The sequence below is a fragment of the Oncorhynchus keta genome, chromosome 7 (assembly GCF_023373465.1).
Source record: "Oncorhynchus keta strain PuntledgeMale-10-30-2019 chromosome 7, Oket_V2, whole genome shotgun sequence".
NCBI lineage: Eukaryota > Metazoa > Chordata > Actinopteri > Salmoniformes > Salmonidae > Oncorhynchus > Oncorhynchus keta.
Genome location: NC_068427.1, coordinates 48,236,184 through 48,262,604, shown reverse-complemented (window position 1 = coordinate 48,262,604; position 26,421 = coordinate 48,236,184). Strand labels below are relative to the sequence as shown.

Here is a 26,421-nt window from a genome sequence, read left to right as displayed (position 1 = left end):
GTTGAAAAACATTTTATTAAATGTAACGAAACGGGGATAAACATATCTGCATTTGTCCAATAGAAACTCTAGTTTTCAACTGTTGGACTAATGATTGCACCCACCACCATTGTTCCTGTTCCCAAGAAAGCTAAGGTAACTGAGCTAAACGACTACCGCCCCGTAGCACTCACTTCCGTCATCATGAAGTGCTTTGAGAGACTGGACAAGGACCATATCACCTCCACCCTACCTGACAACCTAGACCCACTCCAATTTGCTTACCGCCCAAATAGGTCCACAGACGATGCAATCTCAACCACACTGCACACTGCCCTAACCCATCTGGACAAGAGGAATACCTACGTGAGAATGCTGTTCATCGACTACAGCTCAGCATTTAACACCATAGTACCCTCCAAACTCGTCATCAAGCTCGAGACCCTGGGTGAGGGCCCTTGGAGTGTGGTGTCAGGAAAATAACCTCACACTCAACGTCAACAAAACTAAGGAGATGATTGTGGACTTCAGGAAACAGCAGAGGGAACATCCCCCTACCCACATCGATGGGACAGTAGTGGAGAGGGTAGTAAGTTTTAAGTTCCTCGGCGTACACATCACAGACAAACTGAATTGGTCCACCCACACAGACAGCGTCGTGAAGAAGGCGCAGCAGCGCCTCTTCAACCTCAGGAGGCTGAACAAATCCGTCTTGTCACCAAAAGCACTCACAAACTTCTACAGATGCACAATCGAGAGCATCCTGTCGGGCTGTATCACCGCCTGGTATGGCAACTGCTCTGCCCACAACCGAAATGCTCTCCAGAGGGTAGTGAGGTCTGCACAACGCATCACCGGGGGCAAACTACCTGCCCTCCAGGACACCTACACCACCCAATGTCACAGGAAGGCCATAAAGATCATCAAGGACAGCAACCACCCGAGCCACTGCCTGTTCACCCCGCTATCATCCAGAAGGCGAGGTCAGTACAGGTGCATCAAAGCTGGGACCGAGAGACTGAAAAACAGCTTCTATCTCAAGTCCTTCAGACTGTTAAACAGCCACCACTAACATTGAGTGGCTGCTGCCAACACACTGACTCAACTCCAGCCACTTTAATAATGGGAATTGATGGGAATTGATGTAAAATATATCACTAGCCACTTTAAACAATGCTACTTAATATAATGTTTACATACCCTACAGTATTAATCTCATATGTATACGTATATACTGTACTCTATATCATCTACTGCATCTTTATGAAATACATGTATCACTAGCCACTTTAAACTATGCCACTTTGTTTACATACTCATCTCATATGTATATACTGTACTCGATAGTGGTGTGGGGGCTGTGCTTTGGCAAAGTGGGTGGGGTTATATCCTTCCTGTTTGGTCCTGTCTGGGGGTGTCCTCGGATGGGGCCACAGTGTCTCCTGACCCCTCCTGTCTCAGCCTCCAGTATTTATGCTGCAGTAGTTTATGTGTCGGGGGGCTAGGGTCAGTTTGTTATATCTGGAGTACTTCTCCTGTCCTATTCGGTGTCCTGTGTGAATCTAAGTGTGCGTTCTCTAATTCTCTCCTTCTCTCTTTCTTTCTCTCTCTCGGAGGACCATGCCCCAGGACTACCTGACATGATGGCTCCTTGCTGTCCCCAGTCCACCTGACTGTGCTGCTGCTCCAGTTTCAACTGTTCTGCCTTATTATTATTCGACCATGCTGGTCATTTATGAACATTTGAACATCTTGGTCATGTTCTGTTATAATCTCTACCCGGCACAGCCAGAAGAGGACTGGCCACCCCACATAGCCCGGTTCCTCTCTAGGTTTCTTCCTAGGTTTTGGCCTTTCTAGGGAGTTTTTCCTAGCCACCGTGCTTTTACACCTGCATTGTTTGCTGTTTGGGGTTTTAGGCTGGGTTTCTGTACAGCACTTTGAGATATCAGCTGATGTACGAAGGGCTATATAAATACATTTGATTTGATTTGATACCATCTACTGCATCTTGCCAATGCCGCTCTGTACCATCACTCATTCATATATCTTTATGTACATATTCTTTATCCCTTTACACTTGTGTGTATAAGGTAGTAGTTTTGGAATTGTTAGTCAGATTACTCGTTGGTTATTACTGCATTGTCGGAACTAGAAGCACAAGCATTTCGCTACACTCGCATTAACATCTGCTAACCATGTGTATGTGACAAAATACATATGATTTGATTTGACCCTAGTATAGCTAGATGAAGGCAAGAGTGTGTAAGGTAGAATTGAATGTGCCACTGTCTGTCACCTTGATTACTCCAACTTGTCTCTCAACCTGTTTCTACCTACATTGTAAACAATTCATTCATAGGCTAGTTTGAAGCACCCTCATGTTAGTAGCCTCAACTTATCGATGTTATATTATACTGGGTGAATGGAATATGAATGACAGTCACCCAATATGCTGTAATAGAAACAAGGCCATGCTCACGAAAAAAATGTATTGTCCTCATCTTAAACGTCACTGACCACTACTGTTTCATTCATCTGCTAGATCTGTAACGGCGTTCGTCTGTTGAAAGAAGAGAGTCGGACCGAAATGCAGCGTGTTGGTTACTCATGCCTTTAATGAATGAAAACGCGGTACATGAAATAACTGAAACTCAATACAAAAACAACAGAACGGAATGTGAAACTAATTACAGCCTATCTGGTGACTACAACACAGAGACAGGAACAAACACCCACGAAATTCAAAGCGAAACTCAGGCTGCCTAAATACGGTTCCCAATCAGAGACAACGAGAATCACCTGAATCGCCTCAGGCAGCCAAGCCTAACAACACCCCTAATCAGCCGCGATCCCAAATAATACAAACCCCAATACGAATACAACATATAAACCCATGTCACACCCTGGCCTACCCAAACATATAACAAAAACACAAAATACAATGACCAAGGCGTGACATGATCTTATATTTAGCATCACATTGAAGTGTTTTACCACACTCTTTTCAGGAATACCAAGACTACATGTGGAACAACCATTTGACATAAACAATAAGCATTTGTGAGATGAATTGCAAATGTAAAAAAATAAATACGGTCCGACTTTGTTTGTACATTAATATCTACTCAGTGATAACTGTGTGGAGTTTGGAGTTTGTGAGAGGAATTATGTGATCTTATTACAGTATTATAGACACTATGTCCTGGGATTTACTATGATATTCTATGTAGAAGAACCCCTTAGCTTCTAACGACTCTTGTGTAGCTTACATGTGTGTGTTTGTGAGTGTCTCAGCTTTTCATATTGGTGTCATAATAATCTGAAGCTCAAAGTGTTCGGACTTTACAGACGTTTTTTTTAATAGGCATGTTAACCTCTCACCATTACAATAACAGGGGAGTTTAGCATTTTATATCATACCTCCAACACATGCTAACCTCTCACCATTACAATAACAGGGGAGTTTAGCATTTTATATCATACCTCCAACACATGCTAACCTCTCACCATTACAATAACAGGGAAGTTATCAAGTTTCTTTAAAATGGTATAAAATACTTCTATGTTTGAGGAATATTAATTATGAGTCTTCTGTTGTTTTGAATTTGGTGCCCTGCACTTTCACTGGCTGTTGTCATATCGATCCCGTTAGCGGGATCTCAGTCATAAGAAGTTTCAAGTATACTATTGTTATATATATATTTATATATAAATATATATTATTAGCATTACTTTATAACAATATTTAACAACCAACTCTGTAATTACAATGTTGTTACATGGGATACGTATATATTTAAAATGTACTTACCCAGAAGCAAGCAATTTAATCTAAAGTGAGGTGACATTTTTAATTACCTGTGTAGTTACAATGTAACAACCTTTATAGACAACAGGCTAAACAGGAAAAATTAGGTTTGTTTGACATCTCAGTTTGACATCTCTTTCAAGGTAGAGAAAGTAATTTCAGAAGCCAGCAGATTTCATTATTTACCAACAACAGCTGCAAATTCCAACAAAACCACTTCATGTTTTTAAGTTCTCGTTCCTTGCTTTGTCTAACAATAGTATCATGAATCAAATTCCTGTTGTGGTTCAGAGTGCAGTATTTATTTAGTTCCATAAGGGAGATGGAGATGACAGGTTATGATTGTGACCATGGTGATTTCAATACTTTTGTTTAAATATATCAATAGTAGAGAACTTTCCAGGCCGTGAGTGGTCTTGTTTCACAACATGTAATGAGGTCATGAAGAAGGGGTCCTTATGGTAAAGCTGACCTGCTCCTTCCTGATTAATTTAAGATTTTAGAAAAATCTGAGTTGGCCAAAATACTGCACACGTTTTTAAGGAATCACAGTTTTGGGAGAAATACTCCTTGGGCTGTCCCCCATCCGTCCTACAGCTGGACAATATTTAATGAACTTTTGCGCCCCATGGATATAACCGCAGAAGGTCCAATTCCCCTACTGTTGATCTATACTCTCGTACCTTAGGACCATTGCAACAAGGAATTAAGGTTGCTGAGGGTGTTGCAGTACCCCCTGAAGAATCAGAATTGGTGAAAAAAAATCATTTTTTTCCTCTGAAAAATAGTGCACTGTGCCTTTCACTAGCTCTGAATTAGTGGACGATATAGCTGTCTGTAGCACTGTGCCTTTCACTAGCTCTGAATTAGTGGACGATATAGCTGCCTGTAGCACTGTGCCTTTCACTAGCTCTGAATTAGGGCAAAAGCCAACGTCTGCATCCCCCTTCCACGAAACATCATCACCACAACCCCCCATGAATATAAGGCACTTAGAATCTGGGGTAGTTTCCCACAGCAGTTCCTGTATTGATTTGTTCTTGTAGTACTTAGGTCATGAAAGAGTTCATCAGACACTTTCACTTTCACTTTCAGTATCTGCAGCAACTAAATAGCTGTAATGGATATAAGCACTGAAGGTATTTTTTCCTACTTCCTATACTCTAGTCTTACTAGCACTACAGACTATTCACCTCCTCTCTTGAAACTAACAATGGATTAAAACTCAGCAAATAAGAAATTAATCTCTGCATTTTTTGTTGTTTAGTCCTCCATCTCCTTTCTGCCTTAAATGAGTCTTTTAGGACTTTTTTCTTGATAAACCCTTTTGTCAAAACGCATAGTACATTAGGACCATTGCAACAAGGAAGTAAGGTTGCAGAGCGTGCTGCAGCATCCCTGAGAAATCAGGATAAAAAACATATATTCATAATTAACTCATATTTTGAGAAATTAACTTTTTTTTCTCAAAAATAGTGCACTGTGTCTTTTAATAGTTCTGGATTAGTGACCCGATATAGCCGTCTGTAGCACGGGCAAAAAAAAGTGTCTGCATCCCCCTTCCACAAATCATTATCAGCGCAAAATGTCCCCCAAATTCCCCCAGGCACTTTGAATCTGGGGTAGTTTCCACAGCAGTTCCTGTTGTGATGAATTATTGTACAACTTAGGTAATGAATGACTTTCACCAGACAGGAGGTCACTTTCACTTTCAGTGTCTGCAGCCTTTAAATCGCCTGCTGCTTACTGCTTTGGCCATCATTGCCATATTGGTTTGCAGAGGATCCTTGACTCTCAGCGAAACTACGAGTATACGTGAGTACCAAGCCTGACTTTAACCTGACTCTTCTGATTTCCAAACCCACAGGTATTCATGGAAATTATCTTCAAACTCTTCGCTGGTTGACCTAATCCTGACAAATTGACTCCATAAGAGCTTGGACAGTGGTGTTTTTAAAAATGATTTCAGGGACCACTTTCCCATTGCTTGTACTAAAGATACCAAACTGAAAAACTCTGATCGTTGTATAATTATGAAGAGACATTTATAACATTTGTCACCCCAGGCATTCCTTCGTGATCAATATTTTTTAGAGTTTATCTATATCAGCTGCCCCACCCTGATTTGGCTGTAGAATTGTTCTCATGTATTATTATCACTCTGGCAGACAAACACCAATAGCAATAACAAACCTGTGTCAAATGATCTACTAATGATAATCTTCAGTCTTGACCTTGATATTTTGAATCAGACATGTTAGTGCTGGATTACAGTAGAAGCCTGTATAAACCTGGACCTTGATATTTTGAATCAGACATGTTAGTGCTGGACTACAATTCAAGCTTGTAGAACCAGTTACTACTGGACTGGAGCAGGAGATTCCTGCATTAGAATTGTGTCTTAAGATGATGTCAAACTATTTACTATTTATTATTGTTAGAGATCATTATTGGAATTTAAATGGTTTATGATGGCAAAATGTGTTGTATTTTGCTATTGACATGATAAGGAATAGCATCATAGAGGTTAAATAAGTATTAATGATGATTAACTTGCTTTTAAGCGATCTTGTGAAGCCACTTGACCATGGACTCCCCAATGTGCCTCGTTAAAAACGCCGACGGAGAGCTTTGCGTAGAACCAGAGGCCATCGACTACCTGATGGGACTGAAACAGAAAGTTGTGGTTGTGTCTGTGGTCGGGCTGTATCGCACCGGAAAGTCCTACCTCATGAACAAGCTGGCTCAGAAGAGAAGTGGTGAGAGACAAATATATATTTCTTTACAAACAGGTTTTGACATCATACATTAAGTTTCCCCTACTACTTTGTCATACTGCTTGACTAGTTGGGCCCAAGCTTGCTGTACAACATTAAGACCTATTCAGTCTGTCTACAAACAGGCTCTCAAAGTGCTTGATAGGAAGCCCAATAGCCATCATCACTGTTACATCCTCAGAAAGCATGAGCTCCTGAGTTGGGAAAATCTTGTGCAATACACCGATGCATGTCTTGTATTCAAGATCCTAAATGGCCTGGCTCCTCCCCCTCCACTCAGTACTTCTGTTAAACAGAAAACCCAAACATATGGCAGCCGATCCACAAGGTCTGCCATGAGAGGTGACTGTATAGTTCCCTTAAGGAAAAGCACCTTTAGTAAATCTGTTTTCTCTGTGAGAGCTTCCCATGTGTGGAATACACCGCCATCAGACACACATAACTGCACCACATATCACACTTTCACAAAATGCTTGAAGACATGGCTAAAGGTCAATCAGATTTGTGAACATGGTCCCTAGCTGTGTGTTGCCGCTTTCCATGTTGTCTGTTGTCTGTAACTTGTGAGGTGTGGAAACACTTTGTTGCTTTTATGAACTTTTGTCTTGCTGCTTTTTGTTCTATGTTGCTCTGTCTGTATGCTACGTTTTGCTTGTCCTATGTTGCTCTGTCTGTATGCTACGTCTTGCTTGTTCTATGTTGCTCTGTCTGTATGCTATGTCTTTGCTTGTCCTATGTTGCTCTGTCTGTATGCTATGTCTTGTCCTATGCTTGTCCTATGTTGCTCTGTCTCTGTCTGTATGCTATGTCTTGCTTGTTCTATGTTGCTCTGTCTGTATGCTACGTCTTGCTTGTCCTATGTTGCTCTGTCTGTATGCTATGTCTTGCTTGTCCTATGTTGCTATTGTCTATATTGTAATTGTTTTTAATAACCTGCCCAGGGACTGCGGTTGAAAATTAGCCGTCTGGCTAAAACCGGCACTTTTACTGAAATGTTGATTAATGTGCACTGTCCCTGTAAAAATAAAATCAACTCAACTCAAACTCAACTCAATACAGTAATAACTGTAGAAAGATAGTAGGACAGGGATTCTTGAAACTGGTACATTCTTTTTATGGTAGAAAAAAATATAAAAAAAGAAAGGATTTTGTTGCAATAAAATAGATCGCGATATATAGAGATTAAGTCTGAAGTTTGCATACACCATAGCCAAGTACATTTAAACTCAGTTTTTCACAATTCCTGACATTTAATCTGTAAAAATGTAATCCAGTTAGGATCACCACTTTATTTTAAGAAAGCATGACATAATTTTCTGGAATTTTCCAAGCTGTTTAAATGCACAGTCAACTTAGTGTATATAAACTTCTGAACCACCGGAATTGTGATGCAGTGAATTATAAGTGAAATAATCTGTCTGTAAACAGTTGTTGGAAAAATGACTTGTGTCATGCACAAAGTAGATATCCTAACCGAATTTCCAAAACTATAGTTTTTTAATTAACAAGAAATTTGTGGAGTGGTTGAAAAGGGAGTTTAAATGACTCCAACATAAGTGTATGTTAACTTCTGACATTGACTGTATATATTCATTTTTTATTTTATTTATTAATTTCCGTGTTTTTTCTATGAACAAAAATGCCCTTTAACAATTTCAAACTCTCCCAAAATGTGGTTGTAAAAATGTTTTTAAAAATGATCTTATGTGGTTCCTGACAACAGCCCAAGGAGTATTTCTCCCAAAACTGTCCCAAAATTCCTTAAAAACGTGTGCAGAATTTTGGCCAACTCAGATTTTTCTAAAATCTTAAATTAATCATGAAGGAGCAGGTCAGCTTTACCATAAGGACCCCTTCTTCATGACCTCTTCATGACCTCATTACATGTTGTGAAACAAGACCACTCACGGCCTGGAAAGTTCTCTACTATTGATATATTTAAACAAAAGTATTGAAATCACCATGGTCACAATCATAACCTGTCATCTCCATCTCCCTTATGGAACTAAATAAATACTGCACTCTGAACCACAACAGGTATTTGATTCATGATACTATTGTTAGACAAAGCAAGGAACGAGAACTTAAAAACATGAAGTGGTTTTGTTGGAATTTTCAGCTGTTGTTGGTAAATAATGAAATCTGCTGGCTTCTGAAATTACTTTCTCGACCTTGAAAGAGATGTCAAACTGAGATGTCAAACAAACCTAATTTTTCCTGTTTAGCCTGTTGTCTATAAAGGTTGTTACATTGTAACTACATAGTAATTAAAAATGTCACCTCACTTTAGATTAAATTGCTTGCTTCTGGGTAAGTACATTTTAAATACAGAGTTGGTTGTTAAATATTGTTATAAAGTAATGCTAATAATATATATATTTGTATATAAATATATAATAATGGTATACATAAAACCCAGTGGTGGGCCGTCAGGGCCTGCAAGGCCTTCTCTGCTGGCCTAAACATCATCAGAATATATATATATTTTTAAATATATTTCCCCACAAATATGTATTAAATTACTCCCCAGAGTAAGATTTATACTCTTCATTTCATAGCTTTCCTCTTGGTTGCACTGCTTCCAGCCCCAGGTTGAGATTTGGAGGGCTGGTCTTTATGTTAGATCTTTTATCCAATCATGTGTTGCCAGGGGTCTAAAATCTGCCCTCAGGCCTTCAGAATCAACAGTGCGGGCACTTGTAGCTTAAAGGGAATGAAAATGAACATTTTGTGTCAACCAATCAGCTTTAGAGTTGGCTATTGTACGATATCGATTTGGTCGAGGATATAATTATAACGCCATTCTCAAGACGAACTTTCCAAGAAAAGTTAGACATTGTAAGGAGAGGTCGGCCGACGCCGACGCTACAAAGCCAGTCACAGGCGGGAAAGGGGTTTGTTCGCCACTTTCAAAGTTCCAACTACAAGCGCTATCAATGGCTTACAGGCTCCGAGAAGCACTGCAAACTGTACTGCTGGGAATGCCTATTATTTGCAAGTGATCAATTTGGTGTTTGGAGCCACACTGGCTTTGCAAACTTGAGTTGTCTAACCAAGACAGCAACGAGACACCAAAGTACAGCTGGGCACTTACAAGCAATGGTGCTTTTGATGGTGTTACAGCTCAACGAACAAGCGCGCAGGGCAACGGAGCTGCACAATGAAAAGGTGAAGAAAAATAGGGAAATATTGAAAATACTTTTTATTTGGACTTAAAGCTCAAAGTTTGTGGACCAGAAATGGATAGAAGAAGAATATGAATATAACTCTGTTGCACTCGACTATGTTCTTGCCTATTAGTTGAACTTTACTGTATTGTACTCTTCCCCTGCAATTCTCTGAATAAAAATGTCAATTTCAAGGTGACACAACGCCTGGTTATACTGCTTTTCTGTCTAAATGTATAGTGTCTAGAGCCATGGCATCATAATGATGGTAATAAGAGGTGGATTAATTTGGGCGGGACTGTGTAGGACCTCACTGAAGGCCCAGGCCCCAGGTCCACGGCACGCCACTGTTAAAACTTCTTATGGCTGAGATCCCGCTAACGGGATCTATATGACAACAGCCAGTGAAAGTGCAGGGCGCCAAATTCAAAACAACAGAAATCTCATAATTAATATTCCTCAAACATAGAAGTATTTTATACCATTTTAAAGAAACTTGATAACCTCCCCTGTTATTGTAATGGTGAGAGGGTAGCATGTGTTGGAGGTATGATATAAAATGCTCAACTCCCCTGTTATTGTAATGGTGAGAGGTTAACATGTCTTGGAGGTATGATATAAAATGCTAAACTCCCCTGTTATTGTAATGGTGAGAGGTTAGCATGTCTTGGGGGTATGAACTTCCTCACTCCATCATTATTCACGATTCATTCAGGACTATGCGTAACCATGGTAGCATCCACATTAATGTAGAAGTGTTAACACACATATACTATTCTTATTTACAACAAAAGTGACACAAATATGACACAATACATTATTTACCATTTAATTCAAAGTGAATTTTGTCCCAATACTTTTTGCCCCCTAAAATGGGGCAACTATCTGCCCCTCCCCCCTAGCTCTGGTCTGCAGTAGTTCTGGTCCACACTAACTAACTCTGGTCTTGTCTATGTTTTGGTTGGTCAGGGTATGTGATCTGAGTGGGCATTCTATGTTGGATGTCTTGTTTGTCTATTTCTATGTCTGGCCTGATATGGTTCTCAATCAGAGGCAGGTGTTAGTCATTGTCTCTGATTGGGAACCATACTTAGGTAGCCTGGGTTTCACTGTGTGTTGGTGGGTGATTGTTCCTGTCTCTGTGTTTGCACCAGATAGGACTGTTTAGGTTTTCGCACATTTATTGTTTTGTTAGTTATTTCATGTCTAGTTCCTTTATTAAAGAACATGAATAACCACCACGCTGCATTTTGGTCCGCTTCTCCTTCACCACAGGAAAACCCTTACAGGTCTAGGGATTTGATAGTAACTAACTCTGGTCTTGGGCTTTGCTAGTAGCTAGCTAGTTCTGGTCCGTACTAACTAACAGTGGTCTAAGGCGTAGCTAGTAGTTAGCTAGTTCTGTTCTGCAGTAGTTCTGGTCCACACTAACTAACTCTGGTCTTGGGCTTTGCTAGTAGCTAGTTAGTTCTGGTCCATACTAACTAACTCTGGTCTAAGGCGTAGTTAGCTAGTTCTGTTCCCTACTAACTAACTCTGGTCTAGGGCTTTGCTAGTAGCTCGCTAGTTCTGGTCTGCAGTAGTTCTGGTCCATACTAACTAACTCTGGTCTAAGGCGTAGCTAGTAACTAGCTAGTTCTGGTCCGTACTAACTAACTCTGGTCTAAGGTGTAGCTAGTAACTAGCTAGTTCTGGTCCATACTAACTAACTCTGGTCTAAGGCGTAGCTAGTAACTAGCTAGTTCTGGTCTGCAGTAGCTCTGGTCCAGCTCTGTAACAGTGTTATAGGCTGGTTTAATATTTATACTGTAAATGTCCTCAACAATCTCTCTTGATTTAGGTTTTGCCCTTGGAGCCACCATCCAGTCTAAGACTAAGGGCATCTGGATGTGGTGTGTCCCTCATCCTGAAAAAACAGACCACACCCTGGTGCTGCTGGATACGGAGGGACTGGGGGATGTGGAGAAGGTGGGAGGTCAAAGCTCAATCTCTTTACAATCTACATTAAAGATTCATATTCCTTCATTTACCAACAAAGCACAGTGAACACATACTGTTTCTGCACCCTCATAATTTAAACAAGATGATTACTTCGTCAGAGATCTGATACATGTTGTGATACTTGTTTCAGGGGGATTCTAAGAACGATGCCTGGATCTTCTCGCTGGCCATTCTGTTAAGCAGTACTCTGGTCTACAACAGTCGAGGGACCATCGACAATGATGCTGTGGAGAAGCTTCAGTATCCTTTTGGTTGAACATCTGGCTCCATTCTGTGGCATCTTGTGGACATAATCTGTTGTGGTATTTGATATGATAGTTTGCTTGTTTGTTAGGCTTTTGAAAGTCATCTCAGCCATATTAGTGAAAGCCTTGCTAATTGTGATGGACATTTTCATGAATTCGTATGTATATTTTTAACATGATTTAATTGTAGGTTAGACCTGATCATTGATATGGTAGAGCATTTAAATGTTCATAATTCACCAACTAAATATGTTCCATTTAATTAAATATAGTATATGCAAGTTGCATATGTCGTGTTTATCAGTAATTCGTAGTCATTTATTTCTCTGGAAACTGTAAAGGGTTTGAGCAGGATGCCGGTTCCCGTGATTGATTCTTAGCTTCAGTGAACATGAAGAGCTGATGTTGACTAAAAGCAATGTCTGTGACTTTCAAACAAATGAAGTTAGTGTGTCAATTGAAATCTAAACTGAAAATTACTTGTTTTGTTTGTTTTTATGTTTGTTTGTAATTTCCCTGAAATTCAAGCCCCTGAACAAAAACTGTGTAAGACATTGACATGAGCTTTGGGAAATCGTGTATCAATCCTCAACCGGTCCTAAAGATATGTGAACGAGCTGACAGAGATGATCAAGGTGAAGTCTTCCACTGACAATGAGGAGGAAGGAGAGGGCACCCAGTTTATGCAGTTCTTTCCTAATTTTGTGTGGACCGTCAGAGATTTCACTCTAAAGCTCGAGATGGACAGCAGAGAAATCACTCCAGACGAGTATCTGGAGAATTCCCTGAAACTCAAGACAGGTGATTTTCATTCATATAAACCAGGTAGTTTGAGACCTAGATGCTGATTGGCTTAAACAGCATTCCAGCTGTGTGTATATCAGACAATATACCACGGTATGATGCAAAGCATAGCCTTATGACTATAATTACTGTTCCCTGAAGGAGTACTCTCGCAACTTTGGCTGAAGGATCTACAATCATGCCTGACAAGGCCAATGAAATCCTGGGTCTGGGAGAGATTCTTCCACCAATCTTGACAACTGTGTGTCTGAATGTGGAGATGGGACACTTTTCATCTAACTCATATGTGGGAGACACACCAGTTTTTACACAACACTCTTGACACCCGTGAACACTGTGGATCTCAGTTGAAAAACCTGTGTTCAAGAGCCAAGGTTTGCCTAAAGCCCAGCCCACTCTGGGTACACAGGCTCCTGCGATCAGTGATGAGCCTCACTCAGTTTAGGCAGTAAGATGTGTTCCGGCAACCGGCTGGCACCCAGCGCTGGAAGGCATGCATTAAAAAATAGACCAAGGGGAAAAGCCTTATCATGGAGGTTACCCTACAGACCAGTCATGGCTACTGGCGACAAAATAGCTTGTAACATAGCTGGGGGTTCTTCTACATAGAAGACCATAGTAAATCCCAGGTCATAGTGTCTATAATACTGTAAGGGGTTCTTCTACATAGAAGATCATAGTAAATCCCAGGACATAGTGTCTATGATACTGTAAGGGGTGCTTCTACATAGAAGATCATATGAAATCCCAGGTCATTTTAATTTTTAATTTTACCTTTATTTAACCAGGCAAGTCAGTTAAGATGACGGCCTGGGAACAGTGAGTTAACTGCCTGTTCAGGGGCAGAATGACAGATTTGTACCTTGTCAGCTCGGGGGTTTGAACTCGCAACCTTCCGGTTACTAGTCCAACGCTCTAACCACTAGGCTACGCTGTCTATAATACTGTTAGGGGTTCTTCTACATAGAAGAGCATATGAAATCCCAGGTCATAGTGTCTATAATACTGTAAGGGGTGCTTCTACATAGAAGATCATATGAAATCCCAGGTCATAGTGTCTGTAAGGGGTGCTTCTACATAGAAAATCATATGAAATCCCAGGTCATAGTGTCTATAATACTGTAAGGGGTTCTTCTACATAGAAGATCATAGTAAATCCCAGGTCATAGTGTCTATAATACTGTAAGGGGTTCTTCTACATAGAAGATCATAGTAAATCCCAGGACATAGTGTCTATGATACTGTCAGGGGTTCTTCTACATAGAAAGAGCGTGGTAAAACACTTCAATGTGATGCTAAATATAAGATCAAGCAGATGAATGAAACAGGGCAGAGACGTTAAAGATTTTTTTTGCAAACGAGAGTTTCCATTGGACAAATGCAGGTTTATCCCGGGTCCTTTCCATTTAAGAAATGTTTTTCAACAGAATCTGCGGAATTAATACACCCTTGAACACACGCAAACACAGTTCACTTTCATAGGAGCCACATACAAACAGTATGATTCTTTTGCGCATTATAATATATATATAATATATAATTCCTTCTCGCATCTCCTCTCACCTTTTCCCATTGCTTGTAGGCTTCAGTGCACAACACATCAGCTGTCTAGCTGACCAGGCAAAAAAAAAGCCAAACCTTCATATCATAAACGCTAACCGCTACACATAGTCGACATCGTTATCACCATATTAGCTAACGTCATAGTCAACATAGCTAATAGAAGTAAGGTGTTACTAAATCAGCTACATTCATGCAGTAACGTTACAGTTAACAGTCAGCAAGCAGTTTAGCAGTTAAACCGGTGGGCCTCGGTGGCAATAAATTAGTAAAACCAAAATCTTACCTTGGAAGAGTTCCAGTGTTGGATAGACATTCAGCTGGGTAACATGGCATCCCTCTCTGTTTTAGCCAGTTGTTTGAGTAGGATAATCTAACTAGCTGCATTCACTAGCTGAGTAAAAGTAGAAAAAATATAAGAAGATGTAGCACTCTATCGCTTCTCGTTCATTTTTAAAGAAATACATTTGTTTAAATCTGTTAAACTATTGTCTTTCTCTTTGAGTCAATTACTCACCACACTTCACACACTGTAGTGCAAGACAGCTGTAGCTTATGCTTTCAGTACTAGATTCATTCTCTGATCCTTTGAATGGGTTGACAACATGTCAGTTCATGCTGCAAGAGCTCTGATAGGATGGAAGAGAACAGAGATATTATTGGGACACACCCAAGATCTGCATGTACTATAAAATCTAGTAATGCCAATGTTATCTTTCAGGTACTAGTAAAAAGATCAATGACTACAACTTCCCGCGAGAGTGCATCCGGAACTTCTTCCCCTCACGCAAGTGTTTTGTGTTCCCCTCCCCTACAACTCCTGACAACATGCAACGACTGGATTCCATGGACGAGGCTGAGCTTTCTGAACTCTTCAGAGAGGTCGCAGATACTTTCTGCCGCTTTATTTTCCAGGAGAGCCGTATGAAGACTGTTATAGGGGGACACACATTGACTGGAGAGAGTGAGTCAGACATCCACCTACAGTACAGTATGTTAAAATGAGAGAGGTTTTCCTAAATATTTAGTGCCACATGTTTTTCCTCACACCTCTATCTGATTGCAGTGTTGGGGCACTTGGTCAACACCTATGTGGAGACCATAGCCAAAGGCAATGTGCCCTGTCTGGAGAATGCTGTGTTGGCCATGGCTAAAATTGAGAACCAGGCTGCTGTGGATGAGGGCCTGGTGGTGTACCAGAAGGGAATGGAGGATGTGAAGGCCTTATTCCCAGTGGACATCAATCAGCTGTCAGAGAACCATCTTCGCTCAGAGACCCAGGCCACAAAGGCATTCATGAAGCGATCCTTCAAAGACAAAGATGGGGAATTCTTGCAAGCTCTGGCGGTATAGATCATCATTCTAGATCTGTGCCTGGTACATGATTGATAAGCTTATGCAACAAAAGCATAATCATCAACAGCAACACCAGTGACACCAGGTGGAATATGGCCAATCAGTGCAATTCCTCAATCAATTAACTTATTGAGACAAAAGAACACTACTGTGAAAATGATTGCTCAGATGAGATTTTAAATCTTGGATTAAAATGTACTCTATATTGAATAAAAGCCTAATATAGATATGGAGTCAATATGTAATATGTAGGAACATGGCATACCAGTGTTCACATGTCTGGATCTGAAAATTCCCAATAAATCTTTCAGGAGGACATTAGCAAACACTACGGCGACCTTTCCAAACAGAACAAGGATGCCTCAGAGAAGAAGTGCAAGGATCTTCTGGAGAAGCTGTCTGCTCAGATGGATCAGGGGATGAAGGAGGGAACTTACGCCACACCGGGAGGCTATGAGCTTTACTGCAATCACCATGACAACATAGTGGCACAGTACCGGGCTGAGCCTAACAAAGGAGTCAGGGTAAGAGCTAGAAACCAAACAGCAACATCATAATTTTAGAGAATCAAAAACATCCATCATTAGTCAGTAATGAACAATTAAACATTTAAACTAATTTCAGTCAGCTGGTTACGGTTTGAATCAAAATCGATGCAACAACCTATAAGGCCTGTTTTCTACAGGCTGAGGAGATTCTGGAGCAGTTCCTGAAGGACAAGAGTGCAGAGTCCAACTCCATCCTGCAAGCTGACAAACAACTGACGGAAAATGAGAAAGAAATCCAAGGTAATCCACACCTCAATCTTTTTTTACTTCCAATTATAAAATAAAAATCAACTGTGTTAGGCTAATGTTCGGAAGATGAAAACAAGACCAGTGGCTCCGCCCTAATGCCAGTAGAAAGTATTATTGGTGGCCGACTCAAACATATAAATTATGACAGATTTCATGAATAAGCATTTTGCTATTATCTGCTATTTTGAATGATATGATTATTTTCCAGTGCCTTCAGAAATTATTCCCACCCCTGGACTTTTTCAAACACAGATTCAACCACAAAGACCAGGGAGGTTTTCCAATGCCTCGCAAAGAAGGTCACTTATTGGTAGATGGGTAAAAAGAAGAATAAAAGTAATATAATATAGTAATAAAAGCTGAATATCTCTTTGGCCATGGTAAAGTTCTTAATTATACTTTGGATGGAATTCACCCCGTCTTTACAAAGATACAGGCATCCTTCTTAACTCAGTTGCCGAAGAGGAAGGAAACCGCTCAGGGATTTCACCATTAGGCCAATGGTGACATTAAAACAGTTACAGAGTTTAATGTGCTGTGATAGAAGAAAACAAAGGATGGATCAAAAACATTGTAGTTACTCCACAATACTAACCTAATTGACTGAGTACCACTCTCCACATTTTCAAGCATATTGGTGACTGCATGTTATGGGTATGCTTGTAATTGTTAAGAACTTTGTAGTTTTCAGGATAAACAATACATGGAATGGAGTTAAGCACAGGTAAAATCCTAAGGGAAAACCTTGTTCAGCTTCCCACCTTTCAGCAGGACAATAACCTAAAACGCAAGGCCAAATCTACACTGGAAATTCTTACAAAGAAGACAGTCACAGTTTAGGCCGAGTTAGAGTTTGGACCTAAATCTGCTTGAAAATCTATGGCAAGACTGGAAATGGTTGTCTAGCAATGTTCAACAACACAACCACTTTGAAGAATTTTGAAAATAATAATGGGCAAATATTGTACAATCCAGGTGTGGAAAGCTCTCAGAGTCTTACCCAAAAAGACTCACCGCTGTAATCGCTGCCAAAAGTGAAAACTTATGTAAATGACACATTTTTGTATTTAATTTAAAAAAAGTTTAAAACATGTTGTCATTGTAGTGTGATTAAATATCTTTAATCCACAACAAAATGTGAAATAAGTCGAGGGGTATGAATACTTTCTGACTGTACTGTTTACCAATCTGGTGCCCGATTAACTAGCGCCATAGGGATATTCAAATTGATCCCAAATTTACCACAGGCATTGAGATCGGGTTGCGTGCAGCTGCATTCTGATTGGATGATTACCTGAGTGTTGCCAGCAGTGGGCAGGTGGGCAGGATTGAAACAAACCCAACCTTCATTTACATCTGTTCTGTGCGAGACTGACTTCATGAATTTAGAGTGGTGATAAAATTGATTTACAAAATAACTCAAAATGTGTTTGCCTGGTCCAGCAACGATCATCTCGCCCATTTGTTCTTTGATTAATTCTTAAAAGTATTAAAAAAAGTATAAAACATTTTTTTTTAAATAAAATATTGAATTTGGCCTTTACTACTATAGCCCCTAGAAACACATTAAATAGCACACTCTGAAATAGCAAAAAAATTTAATCAAAAATGAAATCATAAGGAATAAGGTTTTGAAATATCTGTCCTAAATCTATGTGATATAACAAAGCTCAGGAAAAAATATATATAGGTTTTTTGGGACAAATATTTAACAATTGTTTTTGTTGGCAAAAAGCTACTTCCTTTTTTAAATTGGTACCGGGATGAGTCCCGTGACACTTGTGGTCGTAGAGCAAAATGGGGAATTCCATCGTGTTGGTGAGAGTCTCCCCTTTCTGTGGTCATATTAGTTAGGCTAAACCGTTCAATGTTTTCACGAGAAGACCCGTTTTTCAGGATGTTTCCTGATCTGACAAACAGGGCAGTAGATCTGCCCCTTTCCACCTTCTGGTGAGGAACGGCGACGTAGATGGATGTGGTGGATTGAGACGCAGCCCAATGCAAATATACATATCTCTAGCTTTAACTGAACGATTTTAAATCATTTTTGTTTTTATTATGTTACTTAGATTGAAGCACTGTTGGCCAACAGACTCGAGAGGATTTTAATGTGTATGAATCTATACGAGAAAATGAGTTGTCCAGTTTTCCTATTTATTTCTCTCTCTCCTTGGCTCTTCCAGCGGAGAAGAAGAAAACAGCTGAGTTGGAGCAGGAGAAGGCAGCATTCAGGGAGCAACAGGCAGAGATGGAGCGCACCATTGAGAACAATCGCATTAGCCAGGAGAAGTACTTGAAGGAGATGAAAGAGAAGATGGAGGAGGAGAGGAAGCAACAGCAGCAGGAGTTCAACAGGACCCTGGAACGCAGGATGCAGGAGCAGAAAGATCTCCTGGAGAAGGGCCATAAGGAGAAGGCTGAGCTAATGAGACAAGAGATCTTGGAGATTAAGAAGAGGGATGAATTGGAAAGGGAGACCAATACCCAGAATCAGAAGGTTCTGATGGAATTATTCAATCGGCAGGCTGTGGGACAGAAAGAACAGATGGAAATGTTAATGAGGGAGCTCAACAATAGATCACAGACCCCTGTACAAGTTGTTGAACGACTTGTTCCACAGCCGTCCTGTATCGTAATGTGATCTACTCCACCAAGAATTCTTGACTATGAAAAATAAACTGATTTTGAGTCTTGAAGTGTTTGTCTTCTATAACCATCATTCTTTTTTATCTAACCCTGCTGGTTATCTATGAAAGCTGATGTGAAAAGGGCTTTATAAAAAACATTTGATTGATTGACCTCTTGTGAACCCTCCAAACCCTAAACACTCCACACACAGATTGCGAGAATCTTTCAGATAAATGCTATAAGCACATGACTGGGATCATGATCTCAACCCCGAATCCGGCTTAGTCATCGTCATCTTTGTCGTTTTCTTGCACCAGCAAATTGAATAATAACTAATGGGTTGTGATTATAAAATGTGTAAGAACAAGTACAAACTTCAGCACACAACATCCAGTGGGTAAGCACTCTACCACAAAGGGAAAGGTTAGTTAGAGCAACACAAGTCCGTCTCGTTTTCCAATTGTTTGATTTAGTAGCGTGAATCGTTCCTGTTCACACCTGTTGGGGAATAATCAGAATTAGTTGGTAACATAGGTAAGATGTTTTATATTCATCATATGTTTGTAAGTTACATCTCATCAGAATGTGTTTGTATAATACTGTGGCGGGTTGCAGTATCTGTTCTATGTCAAGACTAGGTTGTTTGGGTCGGAGAGAGGGGAGAGGTCAAGCGTGTATCTCTTGGCTCCACAATGTCTGTGTGCCAGTCAGTGTGTCTCTGTGATCTTGTCAAGATAGGATGGATTTGATATATGCCTGTTGATATGGAGGATTTGTTTATGGTTCTGAGTTTGAGTAAATAACATAGTTTAGGAGACAAAGCTGAAAGATAAATTATGTCTATGCTGTCGTAGCTATGTGTGTTTTTTGCTATTAAAGGATCTCAGTTGAAATGTGGAAGGGACTCAGAGAATTCATTGATAGACACTGAATTGATCTGAGAGTCACAGGGTTGTGATGGAGCTCATATAATTAAAGATGGACTTTGATAACTAACTCTGACTTGTGTGTGTGGTTTGCTCTCATGATTTGGTAAATAGAGGAAATTTCCACGACACACCAAAGAGAGGAATAATTGGAAGAATGAATCCGGGTTTATGATAGCAATAAGGCACCTCATGGGTTTGTTATATTTGGCCAATATACAACAGCTAAGGGTTGTATCCAGGGACTCTGCGTGGCGTCGTAAATTAGAACAGCCCTTAGCCATGGTATTTGGGCCATGTTCCACACTCTCTCAGGCCTTATTGCTTAAATATACCTCACTCTCTCAGACTGTACTGTTTAAAAATACCTCACTCTCTCAGGCCTTATTGCTTAAATATACCTCACTCTCTCAGGCCTCATTGCTTAAATATACCTCACTCTCTCAGACTGTATTGTTTAAAAATACCTCACTCTCTCAGGCCTTATTGCTTAAATATACCTCACTCTCTCAGACTGTACTGTTTAAAAATACCTCACTCTCTCAGGCCTTATTGCTTAAATATACCTCACTCTCTCAGGCCTTATTGCTTAAATATACCTCACTCCCTCAGGCCTCTACTATTTACAAATTACAGTGTAATCATGATAAAACAGCAATAAGCATATTATTTTTTATCCATCTCGCTTTGAGTCCCACAATCACACCAGCGTGATTTAATACGTCCAGCCCCTTAATTTTTGAGCTACATACTTTTTAATCAGATGTGTCTATTCCTTCTTCATCTGCAGAAACCAACCATTAACCTGTGTGATTAATGGGGGCTGAGATAGAGTGGAGTTTGTGTGACAAGAAAGGATCCTGAAAACAGTTCTCCTCACAAAAAAAACGTCTGTAATGTACCACCAGTTTGAGCTACAGACAATTATGACCCCAATATGAAAAGCTGAGACACTCACAAACACACATGTAAGCTACACAAGAGTGGTCGGAAGCTATGGTGTCTATAATACTGTAATACGATCACATAGTTGCTGTCACAATCTCTAAACTCCACACACTTGTCACTGATGAGTTGGATATTAATTTCCCACTGAGTAAGCAATTGCTGTACTTACATTTTTTAAATCGGGTTTCTGTTAAGGCGGACCTTATTTTTTTATTGACATTCACAATACAACTCACGAATGCAACTGCAATTGCAATTGCTATGTTATACTTGTAGTCCTGGTTGTTCATAAAGGAAAATGGTAAAAACTTCATTGTGAAGCTCAATTCAAGATCCAGCAGATGAATGAAACAGTGGCGGTCGGTGATGTTTATAAGCTTGGCCTTATTTCTATTACAGCATATTGGATGACTGTCATTCATATTCCATTCACCAGTTCAATGTAACAGTGATAGGTTTAGGCTACTACATGATACTTTAATGTTCCCTACACCCATCATGAGGTGGCTACAACCTAGTCTATGAATGAAAGTTTACAACGTAGGTGCGCAGGTCGAGAGACAAATTTGAGTAATCAAGGTGACAGACAGTGACACGATCAATACCATGTTGCACACTCTGGCCTGCATCTAGCTGATCTAGGGTGTAATCATTAGTCCAACAGTTGCAAACGAGAATTTCTATTGGACAAATTCAAGTATGTTTATCCCCGTTTTGTTCCATTTCAGAAATGTTTTTCAACAGAATCGGGGGAATGAATACACCTCTGATCACACGTAAACACATACAAACAGCATGATCATTTTGTTCATTGTATAATTCCTTCTCACATCTATGCTCTCTCCTCTCACGTTTTCCCTTCGCTTGTGGACTTCAGTAGACAACACATCAGCTGTCAGTGACCAGACGAAAAATACCTTTCCAAACCAGACCTTCATATCATAACTACTAACCGCTAAACACAGCCAACATCATTGTCAGCATATTAGCTAACGTCATAGCTAGACGACATAGCTACTATAACTAATGCATTAGTTAATCAGCTACAATCATCCAGTACAGTGTAGAGTCAGCAACCAGTTTAGCAGTTACACCTGCAGGCCCCGTTGGCAATTAATTCATAAAACCAAAAGTTTACCTTGGACGAGTTCCAGTGTTGGATAGCCATGGCCAGCTAGCTAAAATAGCACCCCTCACTGTTTTAGCCTGATGTTTGAGTAAGTTAATCTAGCTAGTTGCATTCGAAAGTTTAAAAAATGCAAGCAAATATTGCTCTCTCTCTCTCTCTTTTGCATCTCCTTCATTTTTAAAGAAATACATTTGTTAACTGTTAATCTATTGTCTTTCTCTCTCTTTACGTCCATTACTCACCACACTTTATACACTGTAGTGCTAGCTAGCTGTAGCTTATGCTATCAGTACTAGATTCATTCTCTGATCCTTTGATTGGGTGGACAACATATCAGTTCATGGTGCAAGAGCTCTAATAGGTTGGAGGAGAAAGGACATATTATTGAGACGTACCCAAGATCTGCATGTACTATAAAATCCAGTAATGTCAATGTTATCTTTCAGGTACTAGTAAAAAGATCAGTGACTACAACCTCCCGCGAGAGTGCATCCGGAACTTCTTCCCCTCACGCAAGTGTTTTGTGTTCCCCTCCCCTACAACTCCTGACAACATGCAACGACTGGACTCTATGGACGAGGCTGAGCTTTCTGAACGCTTCAGAGAGGTCGCAGATACTTTCTGCCGCTTTATTCTCCATGAGAGCCATGTGAAGACTGTTATAAGGGGACACACATTGACATTGACTGGAGAGAGTGAGTCAGATATCTACCTACAGTACAGTATGTGAAAATGGATAAATATATTGATATATTGAATTTTTTTGTACCACTAAATATTTAGTGCCACATATTTTTCCTCCCACCTCTATCTGATTGCAGTGTTGGGGCACTTGGTCACCACCTATGTGGAGACCATAGCCAAAGGCAATGTGCCCTGTCTGGAGAATGCTATGTTGGCCATGGCTAAAATTGAGAAACAGGCTTGTCACACCCTGACGGTAGAGAGCTTTTTATGTCTCTATTTTGGTTTGGTCAGGGTGTAATTTGGGTGGGCATTCTATGTTCATTTTTCTATGCTTTCTATTTCTTTGTGTTTGGCCGGGTGTGGTTCTCAATCAGAGGCAGCTGTCTATCGTTGTCTATGATTGAGAACCATACTTAGGTAGCCTTATTCCACCTGTGTGTTGTGGGTAGTTATTTTTCCCTGTGTGTTTGACCTCGGGTTCTCTTTGCTGTTTACCTGTTTGGTTTTTGGTTGTTTCGGTTTCACTTTCATTGAAAGATGTGGAACTACATGCTGCTCCTTGGTCGATTTATGACAGGGAATTTGAGGATAGCGAGCGTGACAAGGCTGCTATGGTTGAGGGCCTGGCGGTGTACCAGAAGGGAATGGAGGATGTGAAGGCCTTATTCCCAGTGGACATCAATCAGCTGTCAGAGAACCACCTTCGCTCAAAGACCCAGGCAACACAGGCATTCATGAAGCGATCCTTCAAAGACGAAATTTGAGAATTCTTGAAAGCTCTTGTGGTAATGGATCATCATTCTAGATCTGTGCCTGATACACACAATGCATTTTTAACATTGTCAAGGCCATTCAACTGAAAAATGATTGATTAGCTTATGCATCAAAATTATAATCACCAGTAACAGTAACACCAGTAGGACCCAAGGACACCAAGTGGAATATGACCAAGGAGTGCAATTCCTCACTCAATTAACTTCTGGAGGACAAAATAACACTACTGTGAAAATCAGTGCTCATATTTGTTATTTAAACTCGGATAAAAAAATATAAAAAAATAACACTATATTAAATTAAAGCTTAATATAGATATGGAGACAATATGTAACCCTTTTTCATGATAGGAGCATGGCATACCAGGGTTCACATGTCTGAAGCTAGCATCAGCTCATACCAGGGTTCACATGTCTGAAGCTAGTATCAGGTCATACCAGGGTTCACATGTCTGAAACTAGTATCAGTTCATACCAGGGTTCACATGTCTGAAGCTAGTATCAGCTGATACCAGGGTTCACATGTCTGAAGCTAGTATCAGGTCATACCAGGGTTCACATGTCTGAAGCTAGTATCAGCTCATACCAGGGTTCACATGTCTGAAGCTAGTATCAGGTCATACCAGGGTTCACATGTCTGAAACTAGTATCAGTTCATACCAGGGTTCACATGTCTGAAGCTAGTATCAGCTGATACCAGGGTTCACATGTCTGAAGCTAGTTTCAGGTCATACCAGGGTTCACATGTCTGAAGCTAGTATCAGCTCATACCAGGGTTCACATGTCTGAAGCTAGTATCAGGTCATACCAGGGTTCACATGTCTGAAACTAGTATCAGTTCATACCAGGGTTCACATGTCTGAAGCTAGTATCAGCTGATACCAGGGTTCACATGTCTGAAGCTAGTTTCAGGTCATACCAGGGTTCACATGTCTGAAGCTAGTATCAGCTGATACCAGGGGTCACATGTCTGAAGCTAGTATCAGCTCGTACCAGGGTTCACATGTCTGAAGCTAGTATCAGTTCATACCAGGGGTCACATGTCTGAAGCTAGTATCAGCTCATACCAGGGTTCACATGTCTGAAGCTAGTATCAGCTGATACCAGGGTCACATGTCTGAAGCTAGTATCAGCTCATACCAGGGTTCACATGTCTGAAACTAGTATCAGTTCATACCAGGGTTCACATGTCTGAAGCTAGTATCAGCTGATACCAGGGTTCACATGTCTGAAGCTAGTTTCAGGTCATACCAGGGTTCACATGTCTGAAGCTAGTATCAGCTGATACCAGGGTTCACATGTCTGAAGCTAGTATCAGCTGAAGGTCAACCTGACCTTGTATACTATAAAATGTTGCTTCTTAGAGAACATTCTGATCTACAACGTGTTATTGTATCGAGGTTGACTTACAGCTGCTGTGTTTCTCATGTGGTTTATACTGTCTTCTCCAATGTGTGCAGAATATGATAAAAGATCAGACAACTATAGAAAGACAGTTGTAGAAAAGGTTTATTACAGCATGCCTGAATCTGAAAATTCCCAATAAATCTTTCAGGAGGTCATTAGCAACCACTTCGCTGACCTTTTCAATCAAAACAAGGATGCCTCAGAGAAGAAGTGCAAGGCCCTTCTGGAGAAGCTGTCTCCTCAAATGGATCAGGGGATGAAGGAGGGGACGTACGCCACACCAGGAGGCTATGAGCTTTACTGCAATCTAACCTCCAAACAAGCTTCAATGCCATACAGCACTCCTTCCGTGGCCTCCAACTGCTCTTAAACGCTAGTAAAACCAAATGCATGCTTTTCAACCGTTCGCTGCCTGCACCCGCACGCCCGACTAGCATCACCACCCTGAATGGTTCCGACCTTGAATATGTGGACATCTATAAGTACCTAGGTGTCTGGCTAGACTGTAAACTCTCCTTCCAGACTCATATCAAACATCATTAAACAACATTAATCACACCGTTACACAAGGAAATCTGGTCACAATGGTGACAGTGGACAGATAAGAGAGATATTTTTATACCATGTGTAGATTCAACAGCTTGAATGTGGGCACCATCAGAATGTGGACACCATCAGAATGTTGGCAAGATCAGAATGTGGACACCATCAGAATGTGGGCAAGATCAGAATGTGGGCAAGTTCAGAATGTGGGCAGCATCAGAATGTGGGCAAGAACATAATGTGGGCAAGATCGGAATGTGGGCACCATCAGAATATGGGCACCATCAGAATGTGGGCAAGATCAGAATGTGGGCACCATCAGAATGTGGGCAAGATCAGAATGTGGGCACCATCAGAATGTGGGAAAGATCAGAATGTGGGCAAGATCAGAATGTGGGCACCATCAGAATGTGGGCACCATCAGAATGTGGGCAAGATCAGAATATGGGCACCATCAGAATGTGGGCAAGATCAGAATGTGGGCAAGATCAGAATGTGGGCAAGATCAGAATGTGGGCACCATCAGATAGTGGGCAAGATCAGAATGTGGGTACCATCAGAATGTGGGCACCATCAGAATGTGGGAAAGATCAGAATGTGGGCAAGATCAGAATGTGGGCACCATCAGAATGTGGGCAAGATCAGAATGTGGGCACCATCAGAATGTGGGCAAGATCAGAATGTGGGCACCATCAGAATGTGGGCAAGATCACGATAAAGGACTGATTTTACCACCAGATATTAATGTTATTCATTATTGAAATTTACTCAGATGATCAATATGAATCTCTTATTTGTTTTATTCGTTTAGAAAGAGAACCCTTTTTCCATTAGTACCTGTCTAACCAATATTTACAATGTTTTTATCACAAAAAAAAGAAAG

General features: G+C 40.5%; 2 protein-coding genes across 4 annotated transcripts in view; one reads left to right on the top strand and one right to left on the bottom strand.

Annotated features, from left to right (window-relative positions):
- Positions 1-26,421, bottom strand: part of LOC118374008 (guanylate-binding protein 1-like) — a 145,539-nt gene that overhangs the window by 72,267 nt on the left and 46,851 nt on the right. The window lies entirely within an intron of this gene.
- Positions 5,465-19,193, top strand: LOC118374011 (guanylate-binding protein 1-like). The gene is made up of 10 exons (XM_052523049.1): positions 5,465-5,605; positions 6,355-6,549; positions 11,575-11,702; positions 11,866-11,975; positions 12,585-12,781; positions 15,066-15,308; positions 15,411-15,691; positions 16,012-16,224; positions 16,386-16,488; positions 18,681-19,193. The coding sequence occupies exons 2-10, from the start codon at positions 6,378-6,380 to the stop codon at positions 19,136-19,138; spliced, it is 1,905 nt and encodes a 634-aa protein (XP_052379009.1). The 5' UTR covers positions 5,465-5,605; positions 6,355-6,377; the 3' UTR covers positions 19,139-19,193.